Raw genomic sequence first — 12842 nt, 5'->3', positions numbered from 1 at the left:
CGCCCGTGCCAGGAACAGGTCCAGCGACCTGCAGGCGGGGTAGTCACAACACCCCAATTGGAGTAGGGGCAGAGCAGAGCCGCCACCCGTGCCCGAAAGGTGGGCAGATCTGCGACCGACCAGCGGGACAGGCCCAGTGGCCTGCCGGTACGACAGACACGTCACCCCATTTGGAGTAGGGGCAGAGTAGAGCCGCCGCCCGCGCCTGTAGGGTAACCTGCAACCGACCGGCAGATCAGGCCCGGTGGGCTGCCGGCGTGGTACACTCGTCACCCCAATTGGAGTAGGGGCAGAACAGAGCCGCCGCCAGCGCCCAGAACAGGCCCAGTGACCTGCCGGCGTGGTAGCCACGACACCCCAATTGGAATAAGGAGAGAACAGAGCCGCCGCCCGTGCCTGCAGGAAAGATACGCAAGCAGTATGAAAAGACAAGGAAAGAAAGGACCACAAGCATTGCAGGTCAATGCAACTTTAGAAGAGGTAACAGCTGCAGCAGATGGAATGTCAGATAAAGAATTCAGGATATACATGCTTCAGATGATCTGGAGTATCAAGGAAGACATTAGACAGCAAAATCAGACAATGAAAGATCACTTCGACAATGAATTACGCAAACAAATCCAGGAAGCAAAGGATCAACTATACAGGGAGATAGAGGTTATAAAAAACAAACAAACAGAAATCCTAGAAATGCAGGAAGCAATAAACCAACTTAAAAACTCAATGGAGAATACTACCAGCAGAGTAGAACACTTAGAAGATAGAACATCAGACAATGAAGACAAAGTATTTCAACTGGAAAAGAACATAGACAGCTCAGCAAGACTGTTAAGAAACCATGAGCAGAACATCCAAGAAATATGGGATAACATTAAGAGACCAAACTTAAGAGTCATTGGGATACAGGAAGGTACAGAGCTCCAAACCAAAGGAATGAGCAGTCTATTCAATGAAATAATATGAGAAAACTTCCCAGACTTGAAGAATGAGACAGAATCCCAAATCCTAGAAGCCTACAGGACGCCGAATGTGCAAAATCATAAGAGATCCACACCTAGACACATTATAATGAAGATGCCCAACATACAGAATAAGGAGAGAATTTTAAAAGCTACAAGAGAAAGGAAGCAGATTACATTTAGGGGTAAGCCAATCAGGATAACAGCTGATCTTTCAACACAGACTCTGAAAGCTAGAAGATCCTGGAATAACATATTTCAAACACTGAAAGAAAATGGTTTCCAACCAAGAATTGTGTATCCAACGAAATTAAGCTTCAGGATGGAAGATGAAATTAAAACCTTCCACGATAAACAAAAGTTTAAAGAATTCGCAGCTAGAAAACCATCTCTTCAAAACATCCTTGGCAAAACATTACAGGAAGAGGAAATGGAAAATAACAATGAAAACCAACAGTGGGAGGTAGGACAGTAAAGGGGGGGGAAAATAATCAAAGAGGAAAACAAACCACGTTTAGTAACAGAAATAAACAAATATGGCTGGAAGAACAACCCATATCTCAATAATAACCCTAAATGTTAATGGCTTAAACTCACCAATTAAGAGACACAGGCTAGTAGAATGGATCACAAAACAAGACCCAACAATATGCTGCCTACAGGAGACGCATTTGATAGGAAAAGACATACATAGGCTGAAGGTGAAAGGTTGGGAAAAATCATATCACTCATATGGACTTCGGAAACAAGCAGGAGTGTCCATACTCATATCAAATAAAATAGATTTCAAGCCAAAGTTAATCAAAAGAGATAAAGAGGGACACTACATACTGCTTAAGGGAACCATACACCAACAAGACATAACAATCATAAATATTTATGCCCCAAACAATGGTGCAGCTATGTTCGTCAAACAAACTCTTCTCAAGTTCAAGAGTCTAATAGACCACCATACCATAATCATGGGAGACTTCAACACACCTCTCTCGCCACTGGACAGATCTTCCAAACAAAAGTTGAATAAGGAAACTATAGAACTCAATAACACAATTAATAACCTAGACTTAATTGACATATATAGAGTATACCACCCAACATCAAGCAATTATACTTTTTTCTCAGCAGCACATGGATCCTTCTCAAAAATAGATCATATATTATGTCACAGGGCAACTCTTAGACAATATAAAGGAGTAGAGATAATACCATGCATCTTATCTGATCATAATGGAATGAAACTGAAAATCAACGATAAAAGAAGGAAGGAAAAAGCATACATCACTTGGAGAATGAACAATAGGTTACTGAATGATCAATGGGTTATAGAAGACATCAAGGAGGAAATTAAAAAATTCTTAGAGATAAATGAAAACACAGATACAACATATCGGAATCTATGGGACACATTGAAAGCAGTTCTAAGAGGAAAATTCATTGCTTGGAGTTCATTCCTTAAAAAAAGAAAAAACCAACAAATAAATGTTCTCATACTTCATCTCAAAATCCTAGAAAAAGAAGAGCAAAACAACAGCAAAAGAAGTAGAAGGCAAGAAACAATTAAAATCAGAGCTGAAATTAATGAAATCGAAACAAAAGAAACAATTGAAAAAATTGACAAAACTAAAAGTTGGTTCTTTGAAAAAATAAACAAAATCGACAGACCCTTAGCCATGCTAGCGAAGAGAAGAAGAGAGAGAACTCAAATTACTAGCATACGGGATGAAAAAGGCAATATCACAACAGACACTTCAGAAATACAGAAGATAATCAAAAACTATTTTGAATCCTTATACTCCAATAAATTAGAAGATAGTGAAGGCATAGATAAATTTCTTAAGTCATATGATCTGCCCAGATTGAGTCAGGAGGATATAGACAACCTAAACAGACCAATATCAATTGAGGAAATAGAAGAAACCATCAAAAGACTACCAACTAAGAAAAGCCCAGGCCCGGATGGGTATACAGCAGAATTTTACAAAACCTTTAAAGAAGAACTAATACCAATACTTTTCAAGCTACTTCAGGAAATAGAAAAAGAGGGAGAACTTCCAAATTCATTCTATGAGGCCAACATCACCCTGATACCTAAACCAGACAAAGACACTTCAAAGAAAGAAAACTACAGACCAATATCTCTAATGAACCTAGATGCAAAAATCCTCAATAAAATTCTGGCGAATCGGATACAAAAACATATGAAAAAAATTGTGCACCATGATCAAGTAGGATTCATCCCTGGGATGCAAGGCTGGTTCAATATATGGAAATCAATAAATGTTATTCACCACATCAATAGACTTAAAAATAAGAACCATAGGATCATCTCGATAGATGCGGAAAAAGCATTCGACAAAGTACAGCATCCCTTTATGTTCAAAACTCTAGAAAAACTAGGGATAACAGGAACATACCTCAATATTGTAAAAGCAATCTATGCTAAGCCTCAGGCTAGCATCATTCTGAATGGAGAAAAACTGAAGGCATTCCCTCTATAATCTGGAACAAGACAGGGATGCCCTCTCTCTCCACTTCTGTTCAACATAGTTCTCGAAACACTGGCCAGAGCAATTAGACAGACGAAAGAAATTAAAGGCATAAAAATAGGAAAAGAAGAACTTAAATTATCACTATTTGCAGATGATATGATTCTATACCTAGCAGACCCAAAAGGCTCTACAAAGAATCTATTAGAGCTAATAAATGAATTCAGCAAAGTGGCAGGATATAAAATCAACACGCATAAATCAAAGGCATTCCTGTATATCAGCGACAAATCCTCTGAAATGGAAATGAGGACAACCACTCCATTCACAATATCTTCAAAAAAAATAAAATACTTGGGAATCAACCTAACAAAAGAGGTGAAAGACTTATACAATGAAAACTACAGAACCCTAAAGAGAGAAATAGAAGAAGATCTTAGAAGATGGAAAAATATACCCTGTTCATGGATAGGCAGAACTAACATCATCAAAATGGCGATATTACCAAAAGTTCTCTATAGGTTTAATGCAATGCCAATCAAAATCCCAACGGCATTTCTTGTAGAAATAGAGAAAGCAATCATGAAATTCATATGGAAAAATAAACGACCCAGAATAGCAAAAACAATGCTAAGCAGGAAGTGTGAATCAGGCGGTATAGCGATACCAGACTTCAAACTATACTACAGAGCAATAGTAACAAAACAGCATGGTACTGGTACCAAAACAGGCGGGTGGACCAATGGTACAGAATAGAGGACACAGAAACCAATCCACAAAACTACAACTATCTTATATTTGATAAAGGGGCTAAAAGCATGCAATGGAGGAAGGATAGCATCTTCAACAAATGGTGCTGGGAAAACTGGAAATCCATATGCAACAAAATGAAACTGAATCCCTTTCTCTCGCCATGCACAAAAGTTAATTCAAAATGGATCAAGGAGCTTGATATCAAATCAGAGACACGCCGTCTGATAGAAGAAAAAGTTGGCTACGATCTACATACTGTGGGGTCGGGCTCCAAATTCCTCAATAGGACACCCATAGCACAAAAGTTAATAACTAGAATCAACAAATGGGACTTACTCAAACTAAAAAGTTTTTTCTCAGCTAAAGAAACAATAAGAGAGGTAAATAGAGAGCCTACATCCTGGGAACAAATCTTTACTCCTCACACTTCAGATAGAGCCCTAATATCCAGAGTATACAAAGAACTCCAAAAATTAGACAATAAGATAACAAACAACCCAATCAACAAATGGGCCAAGGACCTGAACAGACACTTCTCAGAGGAGGACATACAGTCAATCAACAAGTACATGAAAAAATGCTCACCATCTCTAGCTGTCAGAGAAATGCAAATCAAAACCACCCTAAGATACCATCTCACTCCAGTAAGATTGGCAGCCATTATGAAGTCAAACAACAACAAGTGCTGGCGAGGATGTGGGGAAAAGGGTACACTTGTACATTGCTGGTGGGACTGCAAATTGGTGCAGCCAATTTGGAAAGCAGTATGGAGATTTCTTGGAAAGCTGGGAATGGAGCCACCATTTGACCCAGCTATTCCCCTTCTTGGTCTATTCCCTAAAGACCTAAAAAGAGCATGCTACAGGGACACTGCTACATCGATGTTCATAGCAGCTCAATTCACAATAGCAAGACTGTGGAACCAACCCAGATGCCCTTCAATAGAGGAATGGATTAAAAAAAATGTGGCATTTATACACAATGGAGTATTACTCTGCATTAAAAAATGACAAAATCATAGAATTTACAGGGAAATGGATGGCATTAGAGCAGATTATGCTAAGTGAAGCTAGCCAATCCCTAAAAAACAAATGCCAAATGTCTTCTTTGATATAAGGAGAGTAACTATGATCAGAGTAGGGACGAAGAGCAGGAGAAGAAGATTAACATTTAACAGGGATGAGAGGTGGGAGGGAAAGGGAGAGAGAAGGGAAATTGCATGGAAATGGAAGGAGACCCTCAGGGTTATACAGTGGAGGGGGTAGAGAGAGAGGAGGGGAGGGGAGGGGAGAGGTGGGGAGGGGGGAGGGTGGAGGATGGGAAAGGCAGCGGAGCACAACAGACACTAGTATGGCAATATGTAAATCAATGGATGTGTAACTGATGTGATTCTGCAATCTGTGTATGGGGTGAAGGTGGGAGTTCATAACCCACTTGAATCAAAGTGTGGAATATGTCAAGAAATTTGTAATGTTTTGAACAACCAACAATAAAAAATAAAAAAAAAAAAGAAAAAAAGAAAAACCCAGAGCCAACTTCATAGTAAGTAGGGGAAAATGAAAGCATTTCCTTTAACAAGACAAGGCTGTCCATTCTCACCACTCCTATTTAATATAGTGCTAGAAATTCTAGCCAGAGTAATTTGTCAAGAGAAGGAAATAAAAGTGATAAAAATAGAAAAGCAAGAAATCAAATTATCACTGTCTGCAGATGATATGATCCTATACTTAGAAGATCCAAAAAACTCCACCAAAAGACTGCTAGAGCTAATAAACAAATTTGTCAAAATATCAGGTTACAAAATCAGCATACAAAAATCAGCATCTTTCCTATATACCAATATTGATTCTGCTGAAAAAGAAATCAGGAAAACAATTATATTCACAATAACCTCAAAAAATATATCTAGGAGGGGCTGAAGTTGTTGTTCAGCTGTAGAGCCCTTGCCTAGCATGTGCGAGGCCCTGGGTTCAATTCTCAGCACCACATAAAAATAAATAAATAAAATAAAGGTATTATGTCCAACTACAACTAAAAAATTAAAAGTATATATATATATATATAAATCTGAATAAGGAGGTGAAAGGCCTCTCCAATGAAAACTGTAAACAGTGAAGAAAGAAACTGAAGAAGACACAAGAAGATGGAATTACCTCCCATGTTCATACATAGGCAGAATTAATATTGTTAAAATGGCCATACTACCAAAAGCAATATACAGATTTAATTCAATCCCTATCAAAACACAAATGTCAAATGTCATTCTTCATAGAACTAGCAAAAAAAAAAGTCCTAAAATTTATTTTGAAGAATAAAAGACCCAGAGTAGCCAAAGCAAATCTAAATCAAAAAGCAATGCTGGAGGTATCACAATACCTGACTTCAAATTATATTACAGAACTATAGTAACAAAAACTGCATAGTACTGGCATAACAACAGATCAGCCCAATCGTATAGAATAGAAGTCACTGAGATAAGCCCACACATCCACAGTGTTCTGATCCTTAAGAAAGTTTCCAAAAGCGTATCTTGGAGAAAAGACAGCCTTTTAATTTTTTTTTTTAGAGAGAGAGAGAGAATTTTTTAATATTTAGTTTTCCGTGGACACAACATCTATTTTATTTTTATGTGGTGCTGAGGATCGAACCCAGCGCCCCACGCATGCCAGGCGAGCGCACTATGGCTTGAGCCACATCTCCAGCCCCTTTTAATTTTTTTTTTAAAGACAGCCTTTTAATAAATGGTGCTCGAAACACTAGTTAGCCTTATGTCGAAGAATGAAACTAGACCCTAATGTAACCTGCACAAAAATCAACTTAAAATGGATCAAAGACCTAGGAATTAGACTGGAAACTATGGTACTTCTAGAAGCAAATGTAAGGTCAACAATCCAGCATATAGGCACAGGCAAAGACTTTCTCAGTAAAACTCCTAAAACTCAGAAAATAATGCCAAGACTTAATTAAAAAGTTAATTTAATCAACGTAAAAAGCTTATGCATATCAAAGGAAACAATTAGGAATGTGACAAGAGAATTTATAAGAATCAGAGAAAATCTTTGCTAGCAACTCTTGTGACAGAAGATTAATATTCAGAATATATAAAGAACTCAAAACACTTTACACCAAAAAATCAAATAACCCAATAAATAAATAGGGAAATGAACAGACACTTCTTAAAGAGGAAATATAAATTCACAACAAATATACGGGAAAAAAGTTCAACATTATTAACAATAATGTGAATTAAAACTACACTGAGATTTCATCTCACTCCAGTCTGAGTGGCAATCATCAAGAATACAAGCAATAATGAATGCTGGAGAAAATATGGAGAGAAAAGAACACTTTTACACTGCTGGTGGCACCATAAATGAGTACAAACAGTATGTAAATCAGCATGAAGATTCAGCGAAAGACTAGGGGCTGGGGTTGTGGCTCAGCAGTACAGACCTTATCTAGCTCATGCGTGACTCTGGGTTGGATCCTCAGTACCACATGAAAAATAAAGGCATTGTTTCCAACTACAACTAAAAAATAATTTTAAAAAGCCTAGGTATGGAACCACCATATGACCCAACTGTACCACACCTCCATATTTGATGCATACCCACGTTTATAGCAAGCAGCACAATTCACAGTATCCAAACTATGGAACCAGCCTAGATGTCCATGAATAGATGAATGAATAAAGAAAATGTGGTATATTTACAAAAAGAGTTTAATTCAACCATAAAGAAAAATAAAATCATGTCATTTGCAGGAAAATGGATGGAACTAGAGACCATTATAGTAAGTGAAATAAGTCTAATTCAGAAGGTCAAGGGTTATATGTTTTCTCTCATGTGCAAAAGCTAGAGAGGAAAAAGGAAAAAAAGGTGGGGGCAGATCACATGAAAGTCAAAGGGCGAGCAGTAGAGGAAAGAGACCGGGGCGTGGATAGTATTGAGGGAGGGGGTAAGCGCTGGGAGGTGATAGTGGATAAATTATATTGTAATAGTGTGTGCACATACGAATATGTAACAACAAAATCCCATCGTTATGTTATAATGAGCCAATAAAAATGTGGGAAAAAAGACAAAAAAAATCTTCATTGCTGAATGCATGACAGAAAAAAGATGATCTGTTAGCTTAAGGTAGATGTTGAATAATATTATCAAGCTACTTATGCAATGTAAAGTTGAGGGAGTAGAGGAATACCTTTGGTGGATGAAGCTGTTTAACTCCACAGGACATTTCACCGCCCTTTAACTCAACACCTACAAGCTAGTATAATTCAAGTTTTTCTCTTTCCGTATCTAGTACATTAACCTTGGCAAGCCAGTAACTTGGGGAACTCTAATGAGAACTTCTAGTAGATATCGCACCTTAACAATACTGATGTGTTCTAGTAAGTAGGCTTTTGGACCTAACCAGCAGGTACAAACGTACAAGACGTCGCCCACTACCTCCTCACTCTTCAGAAGGCTTGGTTTTCAGTCCATTTTCACAGCGGGGACTGCGAGCGCGTTTCTGGAGGGTGCCGCCAGGCGGCGCTGTTCCAAAGCCGCTTCACTAACAAGCATCTCCGGCGCTTTTACCCTCCTCTCTCTTGTTCCAGCTTCCGCCGGAAGCCTATCCCGTCAGTTGTCCTCCGGTAGTTTGGTTGGTTTGTAGTGAGTGTACGGCGGCGGGCTGGCTGAGGGTAGTTCCCAGGAGGTGGAGAGGGGATCTGGAGCTTAACCCCGTGCAGCGAGATGGACATTTTGAGATCAGAGATTTCCCGGAAGCGGCAGCTGGTGGAAGAGAGAAACCTGTTGGTGGTAAGGGTCCTTGTGGTTGTGGGGGCTGAGGGTCGAAGAGTGGTGTGTTTGTGTGTCGGGGGATGCCGGGGTGAGAGCATTTAGGGCCGACGTGGGGCTCGGCGACAGTCCTGCCTCTGTCCCGGAGGCCCTTTCTAGATCCATCCTTCGGTCCCTCTCTGGGGATCTTCACGGAGGGAAGTGTGAGAATTGCAGGAAAACCCAAGGTGTTTTTGTTGTTGTTGTTTTGTTTTTTGCAACTTTCCCCCTGGCAGTTTACTTAGGTCAACAACTCGCGCTGACCCACCCATCTGTCGACACTCTCCGGATCTTCCTCAGTCCCGAGGGGTGACTTGTGTCGTTTAAGGGTTTGTGTCCAGCTGAACAGGAAGGACGGTCTCAGATCCCGTCTTCAGCGTTCCTTCTTGTTAAACTCAGTCTTTTTGTTTCCCCGTCTTTCCTCTTCCCCAACACATACAGAGTTTATGGGTCTGCTCTTCATGGGATGGAAAGCTAAGACTTTTTTGGAGAGGTACTAAAAAAAAGGAGAAAGAACAACCTGATTTAGGAACCTCCTTAAACTGTTCTCCTTTCCTTTATTGCATAACAGTGATTTAGGTCACCAGTTTTCAAAGCTTTTAGTCTCAGGACCTCTTTATACTCTTTAAGTTATTGAGGACCCCAGCTTTTGTTGATGATATCTATTAGTATTTACCAAATTAAAAGTAAAATTGAGAGACTGGACAGATTTCATTACACAACATAAAAGTTGTATTATTTAATATCTGCTGATCTAATGTGGTTTCTTGAAGCCTTAGGAAACCATCAAGCTCATGATGGTAGGCTCAAGTACTCCACACTTTTAATTTTCACTTGAAAGCTGGAATTTCATCATAGCCAACAAATACTACTAGTTCTTTTTTTTGAAGTATGGTCTCATGGTGCTCAGTTTGGGGAAGTTGTCTGACAAATATTCAAGTCTGGATAATTATGGTTTGTCAGTATTTATGTATGACAAAATGGTATTCCATGAAGAAGAACACTGATTTAGTTTACAGCTTGATTGTTTGGTTGCTTTTCCACCAGATAACCATCATACTTCGGTAAAAAGGAAAAATTATTTATGTATACTTTGTTTTGTCATATAGGATGTGAAAAAATGTCAAGGATTAATACTTAGTAAAATTAAAATTTTGCTGTAGGTTGAGCATTCTTAATCCTGAAATCTGAAATCCTAACAGAATCCACTTTTTGAGGGCAGACATTATGCCACAAGAGGAAAATTCCACACCTGACCTCAGTGGAATTTTCAAAGCATAGACACACCAAAACATCATATAAAATTACCTTCAGGCTCTATGTGTGAAGTGTGTATAAAACATACATGAACCTTTGTGTTTAAATTTGGGTTCCATCCCCAAGGTACCTTGTTTTGTATGTGCAAATATTCCAGAATTCAAAAAAATCTGAAATCCAAAACACTTCCAAGCATTTAAATAAGGGTTTTTCAACTTGTACTTCATCAAGGAGATTCAGAAGTGAAACTGGCTCCCTCTGAGTACAACAGTTTTGTGCCACTGCCTTAATTATTTCTAAGGCTGTGGCCAGCTTTACCATGCTTTTCACCTACAGTGCAGATGTCAACAGAGTAAATAGACTATTTTTTTTCGGGGGGGGGGTATTACTGGGGATTGAACTGAGGGGCACTCCACCACTGAGCCACATCTTCAGCCCTATTTTGTATTTTTAAAATTTTGAGACAAGTTCTCACTGAGTTGTTTAGCTCCTTGCTTTTGCTGAGGCTGGCTTTGAACTCTTTATCCTCCTGCCTCAGCCTCCTAAGCTGCTTGGATTACAGTTGTGCTCCACTGTGCCTGGCCCTAAATGTCTTTTGATCATAAAATCTTTTAGTTTTGATGGATCCCAATTTCCCAGTTTGTTTGTTGGTTTGTTTGGGTCTTTTTGAGATGTGGTATTATTCTGTTGCCCATGCTGGTCTCAAACTCCTAGGCTTAAATGATCCTTGTACTTCAGCTTCCAGAGTTCTGGAACTATAGATGTATGCCACCACTCCAGGCTCTCCAGTATGTTGGCTTATCATTTTCTGTGACTTGTCTGGGAATTTAAAATAATATAACCAGTTGGAAAACCATTTGGTAGTTTTTTGAGAATTAAACATACACCTAATGATATCCTCCCACCATTCCACCTCCAAATACTCAAAGAGTAAATTGTAAAACTGTCCCCTTATATCATCTTTTAAAAGTTTATAGTTTATCTTTTATAAAAAACTAAGAGTTTCTAAAAATTCGATTCAGTATTTTTGTATGATGCGGAGTAGGGGTTATAGTTTGCTGATTTTCTTATGGATGTCCAGTTTACCATTTACTGAAAGTATTTTTCCCTTTGTATGATTGTGGCATCTTTATAAAAAATCAGACAGTTGTGTAAGTGTGGCTTCATTCTGGGTGCTGTGTTCTTTTCCAGTGACATGTTTGCTGATCCTTATGCCTGTGCCACTCTCTGTTGATCACTGTAGCATCCTGATAAGTCTTAAAGTCTGATAATGTAAAGAACACCACCACCACTACAGGTTGTTATTCTTTCCCTTCTCTCTGTTTTCTTACCCCTCCCTCAGCCCCTGTCTCACTGTTGCCCATCATTCTTATATTCTTCTTATTTGTGGAATTTTATTTATTTTTTTAATGCTTTGGAATACTGACCACTATATGTACTGGGTTTTGTTTTTGTTTTGGAGGGGATGCTGGAGGTCCAACCCCGGGCCTTGTGCATGCTAGGCAAGTCCTATACCACAGAGTTACACCCTCAGCCCACACTGTATGTAGAGTGTACAGTTGAGTTTTGACCTGTGCTCAGGGAAACTATCTGCAGAATGAAAGGTCTCCTTATGCGTATTTGTAATCCCTCCTTCTTGTTTTTCCCTGCATTCTGTCACAGGCAACCACTGACCTGCTTTTGGTTACTTCAGGTAGATTACATATTTCTAGAATTTTATGATTTTATGTAAGCAGAATCATGTAGTTTGTCTCTGTCTTGGTTGTTTTCTTTTCTTGAACTTGTTTTATTTTTTATTTTCTCAAGATTTTTCACTGACATCACTGAAAAAATACATTGCATGGCTTATAGGATTTACTAACACTTTATGATTCTTTCACTTTGAAAAGCATTGTCTCTTTAAATTGTATGCCCTTCTGTTTGATGTATTACTTCAGACTCTTAAGGTTTGTTTCACGCTAACAAGATGTTGACTTGCCTCATGGTTTGTGATCTCACACATACTGTTTTGCATTGGGTATTAGGCTCTATAGTTGTAAATCCTGGTGCCTTTTGCCTTTTTGCAGAGGTTTTTTTTTTTTGGTTCAGGATATTGAACCCAGGGGCACTTAACTACTGAGCCACAGCCTCAGCCGCCCCCCCCCCCCTTTTTTTAGTTGTAGTTGGACACACTACCTCTATTTTTTAAATTTATTTTATTTTTTTAATTTATTTTTTAGATGTAGATGGACACAACACAATGCCTTTATTTTTATGTGGTGCTGAGAATCGAATCCAGGGCCTCGCCCGTGCTAGGCAAGCACTCCACTGCTGAGCTACAACCCCAGCCCCTTCAGCCCTTTTTTATATTTTATTTAGAGACAGGGACTCACTGAGTTGCTTAGGGCCTTGCTAAGTTGCTGAGGCTCCTGCCTTAGCCTCCCAAGCCTCTGGGATTATAGGTATGCACCACTGCATCTGGCTTTTACAGAGCTTTTGTTAATATTTGTATCCATTTTTATAAACGCTATCTTAACATAATTGGAGGAATGGTAATTCTAAATTCATGTTGACAATCATGTTTGCAT

General features: G+C 39.0%; 1 protein-coding gene across 4 annotated transcripts in view; it reads left to right on the top strand.

Annotated features, from left to right (window-relative positions):
• Positions 1–12842, top strand: part of Prpf18 (pre-mRNA processing factor 18) — a 56354-nt gene that overhangs the window by 4957 nt on the left and 38555 nt on the right. Inside the window, exon 1 of one of the 4 annotated variants that reach the window (XM_058575191.1) lies at positions 8812–9000. The exons of 2 other annotated variants lie outside the window; for them this stretch is intronic. In XM_058575191.1, the coding sequence (XP_058431174.1) occupies positions 8935–9000 (66 nt within the window). In that variant the 5' untranslated portion in view covers positions 8812–8934. Of the gene's footprint in view, positions 1–8811; positions 9001–12842 lie in introns of those variants that run through there. One more of the 4 variants, XM_046432468.2, reaches the window with a different exon arrangement.

The sequence above is a fragment of the Marmota monax genome, unplaced genomic scaffold (assembly GCF_021218885.2).
Source record: "Marmota monax isolate L192 unplaced genomic scaffold, Marmota_monax_Labrador192_F-V1.1 WCK01_AAM20220418_F8-fsc00090, whole genome shotgun sequence".
Classification (NCBI taxonomy): domain Eukaryota; kingdom Metazoa; phylum Chordata; class Mammalia; order Rodentia; family Sciuridae; genus Marmota; species Marmota monax.
Note: the sequence above shows the minus strand (reverse complement) of the source record. Positions and strands in the feature narration are given on the sequence as shown.